This window comes from Gouania willdenowi, chromosome 3 (assembly GCF_900634775.1).
Source record: "Gouania willdenowi chromosome 3, fGouWil2.1, whole genome shotgun sequence".
NCBI classification, from domain to species: domain Eukaryota; kingdom Metazoa; phylum Chordata; class Actinopteri; order Blenniiformes; family Gobiesocidae; genus Gouania; species Gouania willdenowi.
This window is the reverse complement of record NC_041046.1, coordinates 13,620,512-13,643,461: the sequence shown is the minus strand read 5'-3', so window position 1 is coordinate 13,643,461 and position 22,950 is coordinate 13,620,512. Positions and strand designations below refer to the sequence as shown.

General features: G+C 37.3%; 1 protein-coding gene across 1 annotated transcript in view; it reads left to right on the top strand.

Annotated features, from left to right (window-relative positions):
• Positions 1-4,873: 4,873 nt before the first annotated feature.
• The window catches only part of wtip (WT1 interacting protein), a 49,928-nt gene continuing 31,851 nt past the window's right edge, over positions 4,874-22,950 (top strand). Inside the window, exon 1 of the mRNA XM_028441869.1 lies at positions 4,874-6,787. Coding sequence (XP_028297670.1) covers positions 5,326-6,787 — 1,462 coding nt within the window. The 5' untranslated portion in view covers positions 4,874-5,325. The remainder of the gene's footprint in view (positions 6,788-22,950) is intronic.

Below are 22,950 nucleotides of genomic sequence, written 5' to 3'. Positions count from 1 at the left end.
ATTACTTACCCCAAAAAGTAATGCATTACTAGAAAAAGTATCTTTTGAGTTACTTAGAATTAAAGAATGTAACATTTTTTTTTGGTCATTTATGTCCGTAAAGCTTCATATCAGAGCTGTAATAATATAATAATCCACTGTTGATCAACTGTGCCCCTGTATTGACATTATTTTGGATAAAAGCCTCTGATAAATGAAATGTTATTGTATCCAACCATACAGTTTATAATCATTTATATTCACTGTACTAAACGTTGCTCAGTATTAATCTTTACAAACACCAATCTGACTGAAACACTAAGTATTCTTTCAATAGCAGTTTATTTATCTGAGACCAGCAGAAACTGAAAATGTTACAAGTAATGGTGAAATAAATAAAACACAAAACAACCTGAATATTATTCAGAATCAAAGATCAAAATGTAAAGTGTCTTTAGCATCATAAAACAGTTGTTTAGCCTTAGAATGTTCCCTTACAGCTTAAGTACAAAAACTAGCAATAATGTTCAACATAAACACAAAAAACCTTCTAAAATAAATAAATGAAAGCAATCTGAATAACATTCGGAATAAATTTTGACCAACTCTGCTTTACAAAACCTGCTATAAAACAACTATAAATGATGTGCATATAAAGCAGAAAACAGCTGAGCAAAATGCACATTCTGCTGCTAAAAATGCTTATAAAAATAAATGTGGAAAAACAAATTCACAGCATTTTTCTCTGCTACACAATGCTAAACATATCAGGCTAATGAGCTGCTGTTAGCAGTGACTCAGCAGAAGCGACAGACTTCTTATTTACAACAACATACAGTGCAATAGTTTGGCTGACCTGTCATAGTTTGTTAAAATCCATACGCTGTTGTTTCGGTGCAGAGGTTTCCCTCACGTCCACCAATGCAGCGTTAGCTTAGCTTCACCGGTGCATCATTTTGGAGACAAATGAGTAAAATAATACGCGTATTTCCACTTTGAGAAGCTCGTCCTGCTCTCGCATTGACTCGCCATGATTGGCGCCCGTGATGTAAACAGAGACACGCTGACAATGTTTCTGCTGTTTTATCGTGTTTGGCACGGCGTCCCGCAAAAAAATGTAGCGCCACTGTAAACAGGACGTACACTGCAGCTAGCAAAGTAACGGACAAACGTGCCATATTGTAACGTAACTGCGTTATTTCTTTAAAAAATATTGCGTTACAGTGCTAGTTACTGTCAAATGTAACACTGGTGATTTGTGCTGATATCAGTATCGGCCGATACGCAAAACTACAATATCGGTATCATATCCGAAGTGATAAAGTTGTATCGTGACATCCCTATCCTTTCGTGCATTGTGCTGGGTTTTATATTCCTTTCAACTTAAATGTATATATTTGAGGGATTTGTTTTGAGGGCCACACAAAATTAGACCAAGGGCTGCCATTTGCCCATGTCTGGTATAGATTATTAAAGTGTATTAATTGAAAGTCACTTTTCATGTTTTTTTAAAAATAGATCTTTGCATTTTATATGCATTAACATATATTGTATACTCGATATTTGTACATTTCCTTGTGTTGCTTCCTCACAAAGTCCAAAACATGTCAGAATATGTAATTGCACCAATGGGGAGTAAGTGTAGTACTGTTCCTGAGTTACCTCGTGTATGAAATGTACCGTACAACTAGATGTGCCTTGTCTTGTATAGTACCAGTATGGGTATATGGATGGATGGATGGGTAAGGTTATATGTGCAGTTTGGTTGTTGGTTTCTCAAATTTTATCCCAAGACTCAGACTGATATTAAATGACCCATTTCTTCTTACTGTTATTTGTCAATTTAGGATCTTTATTTGCTGTTTCCCTGAAGAAAGTGCTCATGAATGAATTTCAAAGAAGGAAGTGTTCCTATTATCTCAGGGTATGACAACTCCTATTCACTCCTATTATTCAGCCTGAATGCGGTGATAGGATTAACATAAAGGGTGTCTGCTGTCACAGACATTTGTTTTATTCCAATGTGCTCCCAGAATCCTGAAATGGCAACTATTGACTGAAATAATACCCCGCATAACGGATATTTCTCTAAAGTATGTTGTATGTTGAAATATTTCAGGCCTCTATGTAGCGCTATAACTTTGCTACTGAAACATAGCAACTCACATAAAACAGACATGGGATACTGGGGGCCACACATATGACCCTTTTGTCAAATTGTATGCAGCCCTCTAACTAATCACACAAAATTACTCAAAAAACTCACAAAATGAATGAAAAAAAAAACAGAAAAATACACAAAAAGGACAACAATACACAACACTGCACTAAAAACACAAAAGTCCAGTACAAATAAACAACTTAATAATATGCAAAATACACAAAATGACACATAAAATACAAATACATCAAATTAAAGAGAAATATACTACATGACAAAAAAATATGCAAATTGACTCCTAAACCCCCAGAAAAACAAAAAACACTATTCATTACTCTTATAAGACGGGTTTGGTATGGTGTCCTAATGGCATATTTATTAAACATTGGGAACTTTAGAACAAATGTTGTGTATGTTCTTGTACATAAATGACAAGTGCATTTATTTTTATTTCAATTTGGAGGTGCATCGGTCTGTAGCTGTACGCAAAATAAATATATCACATTTATTGAATGGTTCATGCATCAAGGCAACAATCCACAACCCTATAGTCCTGTATATATGCTGCTCTACACTTGTCGTAACTTGTGTCGTGTTAGATTCCAGTCTCTCACTATAAAATAGATTACATTTGTGTAAGAATATTTTTTAAATCAGTAAAGATTTTATGCTGTAAATGATTCAGTGTTGATTCAGCTGCTCCTTTAGTGACAGAGGAACTAATCATAATATACTGTACATAATCATTCCTTTAGGAGCTGCGCAAGGAATGAGGTGAATGTATTTGAAAAATCTAGCCCATGTCTTAATGTACTCAAGGTATTGAATGTATATTTCTGTTTGGGACCCCCTGCTCTATAGTGTGTCCGGACCTTACCTGTACTAGACATATTTGATTTATATATTTCCAATAAAAAAACTTTTTTAATGAAACATTTTTCATTAGCTCCTACATTCTGTCTTTGATTTTTCTCTTTATTTGCATTTTTGTTGTGCTTATATTAAACTTTTCTTCAATATTTATATTGTTTTTTTTATTCATGTAACAATTAAAGATGTTACAGAGTATTTTTGCAGTGATTATTGTTAACTATTCTTTATTAAATCTTTTTTTATTTGTATTACTGTAATAGCTAAAGATGTGTGTTTGTGGCATTTTTTAGCTGTTATTGTAACTCCTGTTGCAAGAACGAGCAAAAGAGACTCAACGGATGAGATGGAGAAGATACTCTAGTGATTCCGAGAGGGAAAATCTGCATATAGAGCGTGCAGCGCTAACATGATAGCACATTCAGCGCTGATGCATCACTACCAGTCCAGTAAAGGAGAAAAGATGGTAGTATTCCTTTGTTAAGAAGGGTTATTTATTTAATACCTGCAGCTGCTTCACTAGGACTTGTGACGTAGTTCCCTGATTAAACTGGTGGGACAATACAGTATATCGTGCAACAAGATATTGCAATATTAAAACTTTACAAAATACATCATGGATGGTAATCGTGATTGTCACAAACGAGTGTGTCTTTCACCTGCAGGAGACAGAGTCAATGTCCAAATATGCTCAACTGCTGCCAGGACATTTACAATGTAAATCAGAATTACAATCAGAAATACTTTATTTACCCCAGAGGGAAACGACTTGCGTTACAGAGGCTCAAGAAATATTACTAATAAAAAGAATAAAAACTAAACAAAAAAAGAAAGGAAGAGAAAGAAAACCGTGCAAAATCAAGTAGACTATTAATAAAATAAGGATTAAATACAAGTGCACATATGACAGTGTACAAAAATAAAAAAATAAATAATAATTATAAAAATTGTACAAATATAATACAGATATATACATCAATCAAAGCTGTCAGGTTACAGTGGTGAATTGTGCTAATATTGTTCAAAATGGCATGTGTAGACTGTTCCAGTTTAATGTTTTTAAATGCTTGTTATGCGAAGTTCATACAAATAGGATTTTTTTTTTTTTTTTTTGTAATCTAATGATGAAGAGATGATTTGGATTTAATTTTAGACTGGCATGAATCATCAGTCTGTTTTTGTCTTTTATTTGCAGAGTTGGACTTTTTGCACTTTAAATAAGAAAAAAGTCTTATTTATATTATTGTTTATTTTATTATTTTATAGCTTTACTGATTTGAAAAGGTCACATCCAGAGTATATGTCAGTATGCCCAGAGTTAAAGACATAAAAGTGTGGTTACTTTTGAAACTGCAATTTTGTTGCTGTTGTTGTTGTATTTACCTTTTAAATTATAGTCTCGTAATGTTATCGTGAGCCCAATATCGTAAATCTTCTTGTGAACTTTGTGTATCGTCCCACCCCTATAGCCTTAATATGATCTTTTGAATGATCGTGCTTGCAAATAACGTTCACTTCAGTTCAGGTACCCTTTAATAGTATTTTTACTGTATGATTGATGTCCTTTCTATACTTTTTATCCTCCTCTAAACTCAGCAGTTGCTCCATGTCTAATTATTCAGACAAGTTTGGGGCCTCGGACCATATATTTGAGACCTCACTTCCAGAGCATGGTAGCAGTTTAATTGAAATAAAAAGTTTTTAAATGAAAGAGTTGTTCTGCTCCACAGAGGCACTAGGTGAGGCGGGATGAATGCAGACGTTCCCTCAGCAGCAGCCCCTTGCTGAGTTGGTCCCAATCATTGTTTCTCTGCAGCATTAACCACATTCCACAGAGGCAAAGCACAGCCCGTGTCCCTCCCCGCATTCCTTCTGCGCAAACGAGTCCCATGCGAAACATGCCTTTTTGCCTCTCCTTTCTGCGTCTTTGCGCACGCAGAACAACATATGGGAGATATCTAGATCACGTTTGAATATTAAGTCTACTTTTCACGCTGTTTTATTATTCTCGAATGAGAGATCTAGAAGAAAAATCAACAAGGGGAAATTCCTCCGCGCAGCGCGCCATTGACTGTAAAGACCTTTCAACTTAACAAAAACTGAAGTTGACAAACGTTTCCCTGTCGGTTCAAACTGAAAGAAAGAGTGTGTTTTTAGAGGAAAGCAGGCAAAGCAGGGAGGAGGATGCGGCCGGAGGAGGAAGTTTGCGGGAGTGTTTGCGGGTCGGAGTAGACGAGCGGCTGCACGGCGGCGTTTTGTTTTGATTTCCATGTGAAGTGCAATTATCGCCTCTCTGCTCGGCTCTGTCCTCCACCATGGAGCCCTACCAGGAGCCCTACCAGGAGCTGGGACTGCGGGCCAGCCAGCTGATGGAGGACCTTTCTCTGTACGACGGAATGTATAACCCGAGGAGAGAGCTGCTCATTAACCCCGACATGGACATGAAACCTAAGCCCATGAATGGCACCTCTGTGCTCCACCAGCAGCATCACACCGTGGAAAACTTCACGTCTGGGAATAAAGTGTACAACGCGGCTCCGGTGCGACCCGTGCACTGCCCCCGGACCGTGCCGGTGGATTTCTGCGCCCCTCAGAGGGACTCTGTGTACAGCGAGGAGGGCTGCTGCACCAAGTCCGAGGTGGCTCTGCCCTGTTACTCCGGGGCTTCAGAGAGACACCGCAGGTACTCCCTGGAGGTTCAGGGCCACAGGTACAGCACCGGTTCCACCTTTGACGGACTGCCCCTCAACAAAGCGGTGCCTCTGCCCGGCAACAGGTGCAACAGCGTCTGCATCACCAGCAGCCACGACGGCAGGTACACCGCCACCAGCCCCAGGTCCAGCCTGGCGTCCTCCCTGTCCTCACAGGACCACAGCAAGCACGCGAGCCCCAGATCGAGCATCAGCAGCCCGAGGACTAGTTTAGTGGTGCCGGGCCAGGACAGATACACCAGCCCCAGATCCAGCCTGGTCCACTGCGATGGTAACGGTGTACTCAGCCCCAGGTCCAGCTATGCAAGCACCGCCAGTGACACCAGTAAACAGTCCAGCCCCAGGACCAGCACCAGCCTCAACAGCTGTGACTGCTGCAGTAAGCCCAGCAGCAACCGGACCAGCGGCATCAGCATGGGCTACGACCAGCGGCACCCCAGCCCCAGGTCCAGCACGGCCAGCCAGTACTCCTTCACCACCAGCCCCAGGTCCAGCTACTCAGACTCCCGCTACGGTCCCGGGGTCCACCACGACCTGGAGGGCGCGATCTTGCACGCGGCCCCTCTGGCCAGTCCGCGATCCAGCATCTGCAGCCAGGACGGCAGCAATAGACCCGGGACCTCCGCCAACTGTGTGGTCAGCCCCAGGTCCAGCATCTCCAGCCACAGCTCCAGGAGCTCCCGCAGCTCCCGGGGCTCTATGAGCACCTACCCGGAGCTCCAGCTGCCGTCCCCCCGCTCATCCATGCTGGGGAGCGGTTTACCCGAGGACACACTGCTGCAGGACTTTGGAGACTCCAACGGGATCCAGGTTCGGATCCATCACCAGGGACTGTCTGCTGTACTGGAGCCCCAGCAGCAGCAGCAGCAGAGCGGGGGCACCGTGGAGATGAGCTTTGGCTTCGGGATCCCTTCTAAAGCAGTGAGCTCCAGTCAGAGGTTCAAGCTGCCCTACCAGGTGAACCCCAGCAGAGAGAGTGGACCCAGCCAGGCGGAGAAGAGGCTGGAGGCCCTCACCTTAGAGCTGGAGAAAGAGTTAGAGATGCACATGAAGAAGGAATACTTCGGTACGTTTAACACACACACACACACACACACACACGCACACACACACACACACACACACACACACACACACACACACACACACACACACACACACACACACACACACACACACACACACACACACACTTTTAGGTGTCTGTCACTATCATTAAAAAACTCAATAAAATGTAAAGTTATTCAATAGCCATTATTTAAACCATCATTCATATAAATTAGAACAAGATTTAATCTACACTTGATTATTTGAAAATTAGGACATTTTATTATTAAAATGTGTTCAATATTCTCAGTGATAGATTGGTTTATATTATAACTGGAGCAGGGTATCGATTAGTGCTGGGCAATATATTGTGATTCAAGGTGTATCGAGTTTTTTTATTTTGGCGATATATAAAATGACAGTATCGCCTATAGGATCATATATCTTTTTTTTTTTTTAAACTATTTTGATTTATACAGTCCTATAGTACAAATCACATCATACAATTATTTAATATTATTCATAGAATACAGTCAAATAATGTCCTTTACAATGTTTTCCTTATTTCCAAGATATATATTTTATAGCTTATTTTGTATTAAGATACTCTTTTTAGGAGTCTCTGCTTTTGCTACTTCTCAGAACAGCATGTTCTGTAGCCATATTATAGAACTCACTCACATGTGCTGTCCCTTACAGGAGAAAAAGCCAAAAGTGGCTCATATTGTGCAGCTGTTTGTTAATAAATGTGCCTGGGTGGAGTTTTTGATCAGCAAATTTAACCCAGAATTGTCTTCCTGGTAATACTTTGTTGAGTTAAAAATACTGAGATTAATATCATATAATGCTGTTTTAAGAAAAAAAACATTGAGATATTTGAAGGGCTTGATTACATTTGATTCTCGATTAAATTCTATTTTCAATTCGGTTAAGGATTGTTGCTGTATCAATTCGACATTAGCATGGAAGATATTCTCAGTGATCTAATGCTGTAAATAATAGGTAGTAACTCTAATCTATCTTGGTGCTACATTACAAATATTCATGTTTGTGCCCACAGCACTTCATAATACATGGTGAAAAAGATGTATTAACTGTTAGATTCTAGCATTACATGAATTGATATCAAGCCATTCAAATAAAAATAGAATCATCATTGTTTTATTTACCATAATCATTGCATTTGCACAGTACACGTTTTAAAAATATTTTATTCCATTGTATATTTAATATACTATTATATTATTTACAGTGTAATAAATTAGGATTGTTAACCTTATTACACACATCTAGTCATTTAGAAATGATTTATATCATATTTTCAGGTATTCATTGGTTTTTTGCTCTGCAATTGACCCCGATCAGAGAAGTAGTGAGTTTTGTTGTGCATGTCAAACATTTGGAGATATAATAGCTGTGAGGCCCGTTGTAGTGGTGAACAGGGGATGGGGCAGGTAATGCCTTTCTACACAATACAGCTCTCTTGTATGTCTTGGAATTTGACCTGATAACCCTTACAAACTTTCTCCTCTAACCTTGCCCGTATGCTGTCGAGATAGTGAGCATGTGAATAAGAATGTGAATACAAAGGTCAAGTAATTGAAAATGAACCATTTTTCACATAATTTGCCTAATAGTTTTATATTAACACTTAGTTGGTTAATAATCCTATCTGTACAGAACACATACACCACACTCACCAATACTGGGGGAACCAAAGGAATAAAGATTTTGTGTTCAGAATTCAACTATGTACAGTAGATCAGATATGAACAACTGGTGGCCAACAGAAAACCAGATAAAATAACAAAAATACACAAAATAACAAAAAAAAATCACAAAACAGCAACAAAAACACACAAAATGACTTTAAAAACTTACTTAAAGACAACAAAAACACACAAAACATCCACATAAACACATATAATAACAAAGAAAATAAACAAAACAGAAATAAACTGAAATGACAGAAAAATATACAAAATACATTTTTTTTATTTTCCTGTATTAATGCTCAGATTGGTTATTATTCTAAATACTGACCTGAATGTTGATAATGTGGCCCTCGAATCAGACAATCACATTTTTGTGGCTCCTGCTGTGATAAAAGTCGCTCATTCTTGCAGTAGATTTTGAAGGACAGGATGGAATTGCATTTGTCTTTAGTGTATTAGGAGTGGGGACCACTGTAATCTTTATATATAATTCAAAAAAATATGTCAACTGACAATTTCTCCTTGGTGATGCTGTGCACCAGTAGCAGTGCTGTCTGCTGGGCTAAATGCACTTTAGGGAATAATAATTATTGAATTATCTGCTAGAAACAGAAGGCAATCATCATTCAGGTTCCAACACATTTAAAGTTGTGCAGTTAAGTCATTAAGAAGTCAAACAAAACTGTGACCTGATACACGCTGACATAAGGATGGGTTCTTTTAAGTCCATTCAAGGCTGTCTCCATAGCAACATCTGAGCAAATATGTAATGGTAGGTGCAGGAAATGGCATGTTTAACCTAGTCTGTGTTGACAAGTACCTACTGATAAGAGTTGCTGACAGCTGAAGGGATGCTAGTTTCCTGCTCTGATGTGGTACACTACACTAGGTCTGTTTGCTGATGCTGGAGCTCTGGTAGAGGCTGCTTTGTGGGGACGTGCTGGTGGTTGTCTTGATGTTTCCAGAGCATGGCACCACGTCCCTTTGGTGCAGCTTGTATGACCATGCTGTGGGAGTCCACGTAGGGATGAGGGTTTCCCACTGGTTCTACAGCTCGACTGAAACTTACTGTGAGGCATGAAAATGCATACAGGTCATGTCATGGTATAATATGATCATAATCATTTGTTTAGCGGCTCTGTGACTATGTCAGTGATAAACATTGGTGCCATGGAACGCCGTCCGAGGAAGTTGCTGTGTATGTTTTGAATTAGCAACTAGACAAATGATTGCTGCAAAGTAACAGTGGTTGACTTTGTATCCTGGGCACTTGCTCAGAGCGATGCTGAGACAGCTGCAGATTTGTTCCAGAGCCAGGCCAATAGAGACGGACAGGAGTGAGAAGTGAGAAGCAGGAGAGAGAACAAAGAAGGGAAGTCAGAAAGGAAATAGAGAAGAAAACAGTTAGTCTCTCCTCTTTGTGGACCAATGGAAATAGCATTGTTTCTGTAGCAACAGTGGAGTTTTTATTTCCCTTCTTTTTCCTTCTTCTTTGGCGACGGGGAGGACCAGCATGACCAGCCAGAGTCCTACACGGCCCACTCTACTGCTGGCCAGCCGGTCCCTGTGTGGCCTCTGTTTGTTGTGGTGGCTAAAGAGCTGTGAATCAACAGCTGGCTCGACACAGGCAGCAGACTGAGGCCCCGCCCACTGCGCTGCCTGCCTCCCCACCACCTACACCCCACCCGGACTCCCCCCGCAAAGCCCTCCTTCATTAACCAGACGGTGGGGAGTCGGGCAACGCCAGACACTTGGCACACGATCCTTGCTGGCGGGCCAGACATAGTTGGTGGGGGTCAAGTCTGATCACCTGCCCAGAATTATAATGGCAGTAGTCATGCACATGCCTGACACACACATGCTGACTTGTGGACAAGAGCACACTGTGTGCAGGCTGTACTACACTCTCCCTTTGACTCTGTGTGCACCATGAAAACACGCTGCAGCTGGCTTCTATTTGTATGAAAACCAGCAATACATTAGCCGTCTGTTGTTGTTTTAATCAATGCAGAGTAAAATTTCAAGTTGTGAAATTTGGACAAATTTGGACATTTATACTGGTGTTATTTTATTTATTTATTATCTATTTATTTATGTTTTTATTTGTTTGTAATTTGATGAAATGTTCAGGAAAAATCAGACAAAAGATATGGAGATCTGGATCAATATACATATCAATGATTCCCTATGTCCAGCTCTTTGAGCTGGCTCTACAGCACCTCCTGCTGGTGACTTTAAAGTGTGAATGTTCACAGAACCATGAGCAGAACCACTGATCCAGATAACTGAGTATCTGGCAAAAAAGATATTTGGTGCCACGGGTGGAGGTTTGTACTCTCTGAGTGCTCCAATAACCTGCACCAAGTTGATTTTAAAACACACTCCTTGGCTCTTAGACAGTAGTCTCATTATTATTATTATTATTATTATTATTATTATTATTATTATTATTATAATTATTATTGTTGTTATTAGAGGACGGTTCTGTGAAGCAGCGCTGTGATTATTAAAGAAATGTCGGAATGCAATAAAAAAAATCCTCTTTTGCTGTAGTTTTAAAGACACCACATCCTTATTATGATTAGTTTCAATGACATGCATGCACAGAGACAAAACATTTCATTTTAATTTTCACAGCAAAAAAATATTGGTTTCAATAATTACTAATAATCTGTATTGGTATTGTGTTATTTCAGATATTGCTTTCGCTTAATTTAGGCTACGAATACGTTATTTAAAATTAAATGTTTTGATTCTTAAAAGAAAAAATATCCTCGACTTTTTAGCTCATGTAAATCAATGCTTAAAGAGAGTGAGAAGAAGTATCACTGCAGTAGAAGCAATTAGTGGTAGGAGCAATTTTTGTCACTGAAAATATTTGTATTTGTGATTTTAAAAATTTACAAACTTAGCAATGAGGTTACTAGTGGTTTAAATATTTACTGCTTTGTTTTATTGGTTAGCAGTGCTAAACAGTAACAACGTCTCATTTGCTTTTACTTTCTATGGCTACTGATTCAGTTATGAACTAGCTGCACGTACAGCTGCTGTGTCTCATCTCATTACAGTGAGATGTTAAATCATCTGTTTAACAAATGTTAACCTGATACTTTGACATAAACTTTTTATATCTTTTGACGTCTTATTGATATCTTGTTTTAAGGAACGCTGATTAAACTTTAATGAAACAGACTTTGCAAGCCTTTCTCATAATTAATGCTATTTATAGGGATATGAGAGTAAGTTTTATTAATACTCTGTCAAACATATGCATATTGATGATAGCTGTATTTCCTTTCTGTTTTACTGTAATATCTGGGTTCTTACTTGTTTAAGATTCTTCATCTAGAGTTCACCTATTTAAGAAACGATTAAATAGAGTATTATTCTCACATCAATCTTATCTTTAAAAGCAAATTGAGATACACATTAATGTATCTTTAATTTGGGCATATATGCATATAAACATGCCAAGATTGAGTGCTGGCTAACCGGCCTGGTCTTTAAAATCAATGCTGGTACAACATGCAGGGCTCTACACTAACTTTTCCAGTGGTGGCACTGGGGCAACTAACTTTCTCAGTTGGTCGCGCCCTTTTTTCCTTTTTTTGAGCGTGGGTGGGGAGAGTGTACAGCATAGCCATGCATGCTGATGAATAGTTGACTTATAGGGATCATTCCATGCTAAATCCACTTTTTTAGCCCTTTAATGCATTTTGTTGTATATTTAGAGTGTTTAGAAGTACAGAAAAGTTCAAATTAGTCTCTTCAGGTGCTCTGTTGATATCTTTCTATTCTGTTTTAGTCATACTTTTCAATCTGTTTTGATTTTTCTATTCTCTATTACGTTTTTTGAACAATGACGTCACAGTATTTGCAGCGGAACTGCCAAATTAGGACATCGACTCCAGGCCCAACACTTCGAGCAAGCTGCCATTTTTATTTCTCGCTGCGATTTTGTAGTCCAAGCTCAAGGAAGGTTGTTGGATGTAGTAACCCACACGCTTCATTACACCGTCTCCCAGCATCAGAACCTTTTCAAAGTGCCTGGTTGAGTTTTATTTTGTACGGAAATGTACCCACATCTCTGGGTAAGGTCATTTTTGTGTGCGTGAAGCACTTCAAGGATGACTGCTTCGCCAGTATAAAGAAGGATTTGCCGAAAGACTTCTATCTTTGGAGACCACGAGCAGAGCACTTCGGTAAGCTGTAAATAACGCTAAAAAGTGTGATGATAAGACGTCCCTGTCATTGTTTTGTTAGCATTAGCAGTTGCACCGTCTTCATATGTTAGCGCTGTGTGCTCGCTTTATTTTCATCTCGCTCCGCAGGGTCCGACTCTGGCTCAAACATGTAAGGCTGGATGGACAAGTCTTCCGTTGTTGACATTTTGTAAATAACGTGTGAATAAAAAGTTTATGCGCTGATACATAATCGTATCTCTTCTATCAAACTACAAAAATGGCCGAACAGGGTGGAGTTGAACCGAGTGTCACCTCTGCAACCTGGAGAGGGGGCGGAGTATGAAGTGTCTCATTTGCATTTAAAGAGACCGCACCAAAACGAGTTGCTCTCAGAAGCACATCAGAAAAGGGGTAGAAAAGGGGCCTGTGGAGCTATAATAATGAGGAATTCAGACCCAAGCATTGCATTTACGCTTTATATAGACCACAACTGTATGATTTATATGTAAAAAGGAGGGATTTAAAACCATGATATGTCTCCTTTAACTGGCGTACCGTAGTTTTGTATGAAGTAAAGATTGACAATGACTTGAGATATATTTACTAAATGTTTTAATGTTTTAGTGTCAATATTAAGTTTCTCTGCAACAATCAGTGGCTGAAATAACAGGTCATTTCTTTTATATAATTTTAAAAGAAGACAACAATTTTTTCAAATGACAGTAAATCATAACGACAGGTTACATGTGTTCTGTTTTTTATTTATTTTTCAGAAATGCTGTACTTGAATTAACTTAACAGTAGCATAACCAACTTAGCATCTGCATTGCTTCACCTCATGGAATTAAATTCAGAGGGTCCAGCTCTGATAGTGGGGTCTCCTAACCCTCTTCCCCTGGTCAGGGGTCTGCAACCTTTACTCTATAAGGAACCATTTAACTTCATCTCACCTGGATTAAAGTCCTCCTGGAGCCAAAAAAAAAACCTTCTCAATGAAGACAATACAGTCTGTTAAATTATATACAGTTAAAATTATATAGAATAATGTTTGAGTTAATTTGATGTGATTTATATTGATCATGTAAATGGAAACTTAAAAGTAGTTTAAAATAAAATAAATTGACATCAAGAAATAAAACAGTATCTTGCATCTTCAAATTCTTATGTATCTCAGTTTACATGAACACAATGTTATATAGAAGATTTTTTTTTTTTAGTTAATGTATTTGAAAGGCCACAAAAAGTAACTTGAATTTGATAACACATGATCATGTGATCAACACATGCTAATTACTCATTTCTTGCCACACATAAAACATGCATATTTAACTTGCACATTGGTGGTTAAATTAATCTGTTCCCACACAATTAAAATCTTTTGTTGGTTTAGTTATTTTACCAGGGATTTAAAACTTAAGGTTAGTCACAGGTGCTTGTCATTAATCATTAATAGCCTCTGTAAAAAAACGTGTATATATATATATATATATATATAGCCATTGCAAAAGAGTCAAAGGGCCACATTAGGCCCCATAGTCGCAGGTTGCAGACCCCTGCCCTGGGAGAACTACAACTGAACATTAGTTCTGGTCCCTCCATGCTGGTTCTGATGAGCGTGTACGCTCTATCGCTGAGCTCTGCACGATCTTCCTTTTTACTGCTGCTCTCAATGTTAGCATGCTCTCAGTGAAGAACTTGTTATTCCTGGCTCCGTTTGCGGACCACGCGCACTCCAAAGGAGCACATTGGTGTTTATACTTAGCATATTCACCGTTGCATTACCCGCAGCAAAGTTGCGTGAGCGTGCACCGTCTCTTCACCCGCAGCACTGCGGTCAAGCCAGCCTCCACTCCGAAAATCCTCAGTCAACCTAGCCACCAGCCAATTTGCAGTGCCTGTTTACAGACGGTTTTATGGTAATCCAGCAGCGCAGAGAGAGAGAAAGAGAAAGTGAAGTGCACTCTGTGGGACGTGACGAAGCGTTCAGCCGCTCCATATAAAATAGCGTCACCCTATACGAACTCGCACGGATGCGACCAAATAAAATTTTCTCTCGCACAGGCTAAAAAAATACTCGCATATGTGACCATTTTGGTCACAGTCTCAAGCCCTGAACATGCTAGGGCTGAGCAATTTTAAGAAAAGATCTAATTGTGATATTTCTGGCTGATATTGTGATTTTAGTTTGATTCAAATAAAGTTTTAGTGTGATATTCACAATGTACAGTAACATTTACAAACATGACAGAAAAATACCAGCATCCATCAAAACATTCAAAGCAACCAAATGTATTTATAAATAAAAAACATGCACCAATGGCATTTATTACAACTGGAAAAACTAGAAGAGCTATCTTTTTCTCTTCATGCTCGCTGCCATGTTGCGCAAAGTCATATGAGATGTTGTGACTAGGTCTGCATGACAATGGCCAAAAATAACAGTCATGATTACTTTGATCAATATTGTAATCATGATTATAATCACAATTATTTATCATGTCAGGGAAAAATCTGTGCTTTTATTGCACTGCTTAATATATATTTATATATTTGTGAAGAGTTTACTGTGCAAAATGAAATTTCAGATACTAAAAACAAAATAAAATGATCCCAAGAATTTAAAATGTACCAAAGGCTAACTGAATAAGTACATGATGAGTGTGTTATCATGAAATGCAACTCATTGGAATAACAATTACAGCTTGCAGCTCTAATCAGTCCACCAAGTGACTCAAAGCATAGACATTATATACGTAGATGCCGCATCGACTGCTGCAGCGCTCTAGAGCGGTGCGTCTACAGGGCGGCCATCTTGAACCGGTGGCAATTGCTCCTACAGTGCATTACATCGATAGAGGAATGATGTGCTTACACAGTTAAAGTTGTCATAAGTCACTTAGTTCTCAAGCAATTTTCACGGGGGTTTGTTTGTAACAAACATATTATATTGGGTCAATATGTGGACTTTTTTCATTATCGGACGATTTTTTTAGTTATTTTATTTAAAATTAAAAAAAAAATATTTTTTATTTCTCACTTTAGAGTAGCCAATAAAGGTAAAAAGAAAGAACACAAACATCTAATATGAATATACAACAACAACAAAAAAGTAATAATAGCATGTGCATGGGAGAGGTAGAAGCCAATAGGCTTACAAATAAAAAGTCGATATAATAGGATAAGTATATAATATAATAGTGCCTGATCAAATATCCTCATTATATTATATCCTTAATAGGATAAGGATTTTAGTTTTATTTGGTTGTGTACGGGTATATTTAAAGTTCAATAAATGTAGTTCTATTGGTGTTTTTAAGTTTAATTTCAAATGTGTACATTTAAATAATATGAGTGTTTCAATTGTCTTTCATAATCAATGTGCTTTAAAATAAAAGTATATTGGCTTCCAAAATCGGCTTTGCGGCCATTGACTGAATTAACAACAAAAAAAATAATCGGTGTCTTTTCTGCATTGGTCTTTGAAAATCCCATATCAGTCGACCTCTAATAGATCGACATAAATAGAACAAAAGGAACCCAGAAAACGTTCAGATGTGCTCAGGTTTTTATTGCCAAGATTGCTTAAGGCTATTCATTTCATTTTACAATTATTCTTATTAATGTATAATTGTACTACTACTGTATTATTGTTATTGCTAGTCTTACAAATATCATTATATTCTCATATTATTTTTTATTATTAATATTTTATATTATAGTTCCTGGTATTCTCATTGCATTATTATTATTGTTATTGCTATTATTATTATTATTATTATTATTATTATTATTATTATTATTATTATACTATATTATTATATCACCTTATTATTATTATTATTATTATTATTATTATTATTATTATTATTATTGTTATTATTGTTTTATTATTAATGTTTTTGTTTTTATTATTGTATTATAGTTACTGGTTTAATATTATGTTATTATTATTATTATTATAACCATTACTATTATTACTGTCACTATTAATGTTATATTCCTATCATCATTATCTTTATTATTATTGTAGCCAAAGAACTGAAATATTCAAGGAACTAGAACATAAACATTCCTCACAGAAAACTGTCTACCACAGTAGTTAGTATTTGACTTCCTGTCTCAGCCGGACAATTTGTCCTGTCCTGTTTAAGTGTTCACTGCAGAGCACGGATCTCTCAGTTGCCATAAAACCTTCCTGTTTCACTGCCCGTTCCCATTGTCTCCTTAAACCACTGTCTTTATGAAACCTTAAACATGTAACCAATGTATCCAGAGATAAAGAAATGACTACAACAAAAAATAATTCCATCATTAATTAGGCCTATTATTAGCTCTAATAGATGCTGTATTCTTTTAACCCATCAATTACTGGAGAAAGTCTGTTTTTTTTTCTGTGTAACAGGCTGTTGCTAGGAACACTAGATTAATAACATCGATGGTTCTGTCCATCCTGTCTACGTTTATTTCACTGTACCTATAACAACCTGCTAACAATATATTATCCCTTACATGTCCATGCACCGTTGCCTCCACCAGCACTGTTCCAAGATGGCGGCGCTGTAGACGTGTCCCTCCACAGTCGATGCGGCGTCTACATATATTATGGCCATTTCTCAATCTGTGTACTTGTGCGGACTTGTGTGCTCGTGAAACGCCATCACGCACAGCCCAAGTCCTGTTTCAATTCAATGTCCGCTTCTCAGCAAGTCTGCTGTAAATCCCCGGATGAGAACTTGCGCCGCCCATTTTACCAAGCATGCATCAGAGGAGACTTGTGCGTACTCCGTCAGCCATATTTCCCAGCATGCATTTTGAACAAGTGCATGATTTCAAAGGTGACGACGGAGGAGGATAAGCTGCACATGTGTAAGTTACAAAAAATGCATTGAGCAGCATATTGAACATAATAATAATAATGATAATAATAATAATAATAATAATAATAATAATAATAATAATATTGCATTAGATTAGGAGTTTAATTTCACACCTGAAGTGGGGCAGATTCTGTTTTGTCCTAAAGAAAATATTTTCAGGACAGAATTTTGTTTTTCTTTTAAAATGTATTACCTAAAACATGTCATTATTGAGAATTAAAAAAACGGAGAATTACTTACTATTATTTTTTATTATCAATATTATTAATAATACTATTCTTGTTGTTTGTGGGCCTAAATTATTTTCAAAATCTATCCTGAAATATTTTATTTATTAGTTTTTTAGCTTATTTAGATTAATTATTATGAATTCAATACCTTAAAAATGTAATTATTAAGTAAGAATTCAATACTTTATTTTGATATAAAATATTTTATTATTGTTGTAATACATAAAATGTTCATAGAATCTGTTCAGAAATTTATTATTTGTCACCAAGTTTTATTGGTTTACAAAATAATTAATACTTACAAACATGTCATGTACTAAGTGATACATATTATTTTCTTTGATGTCTACAGTGGAGCACACATACTCCATTCCACAATGTCAGGAAGTTTGCTTTGTCCCAGAACAACGAGTATGCGAAGTTCGCGCTTGCGCACCCCGCAAGTCCGTTTTTCAAGTCTGGTCCCACGAGTTCACAAGTACGGAGTATGCATACTTAGAATTGAGAAACGGCCTATGTCTATGACTCAAGGCTCCTGTTGCAGAGTCTCTTACTTGTTATTTAGGCAGCTTAATGAAGCCTTAACCGTGCGTTTCGCCCCCTGGTGGTAGGCTGACTACGAGTTGAGAAAGTGCCTGATTAGATATGTAGCAGAGCCTGCATTTTAAATGTAAATATTGCAGACAATCAGCTTAATTTAATGGTATTTTTCATTAATCAGGAAGCCTAACAAGGTGACCAGTAGATAGGAAAGAAGTTAGATGATAGATATTTGATTTTACTGTATTTTACAGTTGATTTAAGACTCATCATTATAAGAGATGCTAACAATGCTAGCAGAAAGCTAACACAAGAAGGTTAACTTTTATTATGAAATTTAATTGAGCTTCAGTAATTGAGAACATAATTGTAATTGACTTTCTGAGGATCAGAAATAATTGTAATTAAATTGTAATTGGGAAAAATGCTGGTCACTGTAATCGTAATTGAATTGTAATTGAACATGGGTAATTGAAAACGTAATTGTAACTGAAAAATGTAATTAACCCCAACCCTGGTCACAACCTACTATGTAGTGGCTGTAATCCTGTGACCCAACTAAATAATAATAAATTGGTTGTGTTGGTGCTGGATTTTCTGGTGCACGCCTGCAGCCTCACACCTGTAACACTTCCAAATGACCGACTGTTCTTCTTGACGGTCAAATCTCCTAACTCCGCTTCTGGTTCCAATGAAGCTGTTTTGAAACATGTTACCACGAGGAACAGGTAAATACCAGTGGGCGTGCACTGTCGCAGTTCCCACTTAACGTTCTTGAAGCCAAACTACGGCGCTCAGGGGCACTTAAAATTTGCAAATTTGACGTCATTTGGAGCCAGAGTCTACGCAGTAGGGTCTGGCAGGAGGAGCCCTAGTAGCATGCCCTTTTTGCGTACTGCCCAATCATCGGCTGTCAATCATCATCATATATGACATCAAATTCTGTTTTTCAACCGAAATAACTTATTTAAAACAAACTTCACAGAAAAATGAGCACTTGAACACAATCTAGGATGATAATAACTAATGATCAAAATAGAGTTTAGGTTTGGAAAAAAAGGTAACATTTTATATTTGGGAACACCTATTAACCATTAATTAGTTGCTTATTAGCATGAGTAACATATCGGCGCTTAATTAGTCATTATTAAGTAGTTATTAATGCATTATTAAGTACTTGTTAATGCCTTAGTCTCGCTGTCTAACTTACTAGGATACTTACTACTAATAAGTAATAATTATGAGGTTATTGAGGGAAAACTCTTAGTTAATGGCTTACTGGTTGTATAATAAGGCCATGCAGAATAAGGCATTAATAAGTACTTAATAATGACTAATTAAGAGTCAATATGTTACTAATTTTCATGCTAATAAGCAACTGATTAAAGGTTAATAGGTGTTCCCTAATATAAAGTCTTACCAAAAAAGATTATGTGACGAGTATTTTAACTTTACAGTTTGACCAACATCCCTTCTGTTAACATTGAGGAGGCGGGGTTTGTGACGTATACTGCAGCCAGTCAGCAGAGGGAGCTCAAAAAATAAAGCTTCACTTCCTCGTGAGCGTGCGTCGTTCATTCTTTTTACAGTGTTTGGTAAATACTGATTGGTTAGCATGACCTGTCCTCCAGTAGCATACCACTGGCAGGAAGGTAAGGACACAGGATTGTGTAAAATAGATTATTATAGATCCTGGGTCATCCAGGAGTGCTGCACAAAACCACAGCTTTGACAATTTCTTTAAAACATGCTACACATTTAATGACGTACAGGGATATAGAAGGAGGGATGTGTTTTCATGAGTGAATGTATTGTTTTCATGCCAGTACTAAAATCCATATGTTATGAAATCAGCTCATGTAAGTTTCAGCAACCATAAAGTTTTCCCCGAAGTCCACTGATGTGGTCATAACATTTTCCTCCAACAGGACACTTTAGAATCCTATGCACGCATTAAGACTTGTAAAAACCACTGATCTAATGTAAATTCCTAGTTTTTAGATAGTTTATAGGCAAGGCAATGGAGCCAGCATACTGTGTGTGTGTATATTTAGATTTTATTAAACAGGCATGTAGCTGCAGTCAGAGCGTCTGCAGTGGAATCAATGAGGCTGCATGAATAAATCAGCTTGTTGCTGGGTTGGGAGACAAAGCCAGTGTGTTATGTTATTTTATCATTAGCGTACACATTATTAATGCAGCCTGAGTCAGGTAAACACAGTCTGTTTTGTTGTTGTTATACAACAGTTTATTGGATATGAAATTAAAGTGGAGCATCAGAGGAAAGACAACACGTCTCATAGTCATCATGTCTGTCTTTAATTATTGTCATTAGGTGTGTGACAAACATCATTTTCACGATATATCGCCATTTTTTGGATGCCGATTTTTTGTTTTTTTAATTAAAAATGTATTTATTTTTATTCATTTTTTGGGATATTTGATCAATATTTTGCAATGGTTACTGTATGCACTTGATTTTGTGATGGCAGTATGAAATGCCTGCAATATTCATGTATGCACAGACATTTTATTTTCAGATAATCTGTTCAGATCAGTGTTTAAACTGACTCAATAGGAGAAATTATTTTTTCTTATTTTTGTGCATTGTCAGTAACTCAGGATGATTTATCCTTAAAGTTCTCACTTACAGTTGTTAAAATGGCATCATTATGTTGTAATGGTTACTTTGAGACTTCTACACAGTAGTTTCAGTGGAAAGAAACTTGTTGCACTTTATTTTATGATGGCAGTGTGTAACACTGCATTTTCTTTTTTCAGTGAAAATGTGCAAAAACACTAATAATAAATAATAAATGAGATGTTTTGAAGCAAATAGTTTTGATTCAATTTGTCCTCTGAATGATCAATATCTTCAATATAAACAGCAACGTGATTTTTCACCTCTACGTTTAATTAACTGGGTAGAATACAGTGATATATCACGATAATATCATATAGTGACCCAAGTATTGTGATATGTATGCAACAGCCTTACCAATACTCACCCCTAATCGTCTTGTCAGGTTTTTTCCCTATCTGTGGACTGAAACACAATAATCAGTAGATTAATTCACTGGCTTTGAGACAGATGTGCAGTAAGTCAGCTGGACTGTTTGCTTTTTGGAGACAAGCGTTATTTCAGGTTGTTTATGGAAAGCTATTTTTTATTGCCCCCACATGCTATACTATTGTAGATTAATCTGCCTTTTTCTAGACAGTGTGCTGGAGCCTATCAAAACTAAAAATAGGCAGTAAAATTATGTGCAGTGTAAACAGCAAACACAGGTGATAGACAGTAGCCTTTAGGATTATGATTATGACTTTGGATGAGTCTCAAAATTCTCTAGAAAAGTATTTGAAATGTCTAACTGTATGACAGTAATAGTTTGTGTATCCTCTGTTAGATAATAATAATAATAATAGTGCTGCTGTTGTCACACTGCTCTCACACAGTTACCAGACACATTCCTAAATGCAAAGTTATTACTTCATCGAAAGAGAGACCAGTCCAGGTTTTTCATTGTTGTCAAGTTGAAAAGGAAGTTTATAGTCTTAAAGCAGAACAGAAGGAAAAGGCAGACAAAAGCCTGGTCTGAAATCAATGTAAGACACTCCTTTGAATGTTTCTGAACGGAGTGGGGACCTGGTATCAGGTGTCATGTCAGCAAACGGTGTCCTGTGTTATTTATTATGGCTGTCACTGAACCTTTTTGGATGCATCATCTTCATCAGAATGCTTTGAAGACTTTAATGAACAAATGTCCTCAGTCTATCTTTTCCACACCTGAAGTGTTATTTTACCATTGGCAGTGGGTATTAGCTGATAGTTAAGAAGTTTTAGAATGTCTTTATTAGAGTAAAAGGGCACAATCTGTCATGTGTCTGATGACGATGAAGTCTCAAATTCAAAAACCTGTATTTCCAATCTATTTCTTATCTTATTCTTAAGAACTGTGGGTATCATTCCTGCAGGTTTGTCTCACTGTGTCCAATCTTTTAAGTTTTTAACATTTTATTAAAAGCAAGATAATTGGTGAAGAATAAAGAATAAATGAACCCGCCTACACCCACTTTTAAGTCTGAGTGCCAAGAATTACGATAATGAAGCTCTAGATTATAATTTAGGTACAGTTTGGGAGAAGAAATATACACTTATGTGCTGAAACATTTTGAGGCTTTGGGGAAGAAATCTGAAGCAACGCCACAGTTTATTAAAAGAAACACACAGCAGCAGTGAAGAGATGAACAGTGTCCAGAATTCAAAAATGTTGCCAGTCATGCAGCATACCAAACACATCTAATAGGAAATATGATACGCCTGGAAAATCAAACAAGATTCCCCTCAGCAATAAGGTACGTAAATTAACAGGTTTAACCACAACAGAGGTGAATACTGTGCACAAGCAAAGCAGAAATGATTACAGATGTTTTTTAGCTGTATAACAGTAGTAGTTTAATCTTAGATCTTTATCAAGTCAATTATTTTGTGTGTCCTTGACTGTCAGTGGGAGCTGCTTTGTTTAGATATATTTACAGCAACTTGGTGTTAAGGCTGTAGAATTTACTATAAAACACTCATAATTGCTGTTATAAACGATATTATGTCGGTTTGCTGTAAGTCTTGTGAGACATT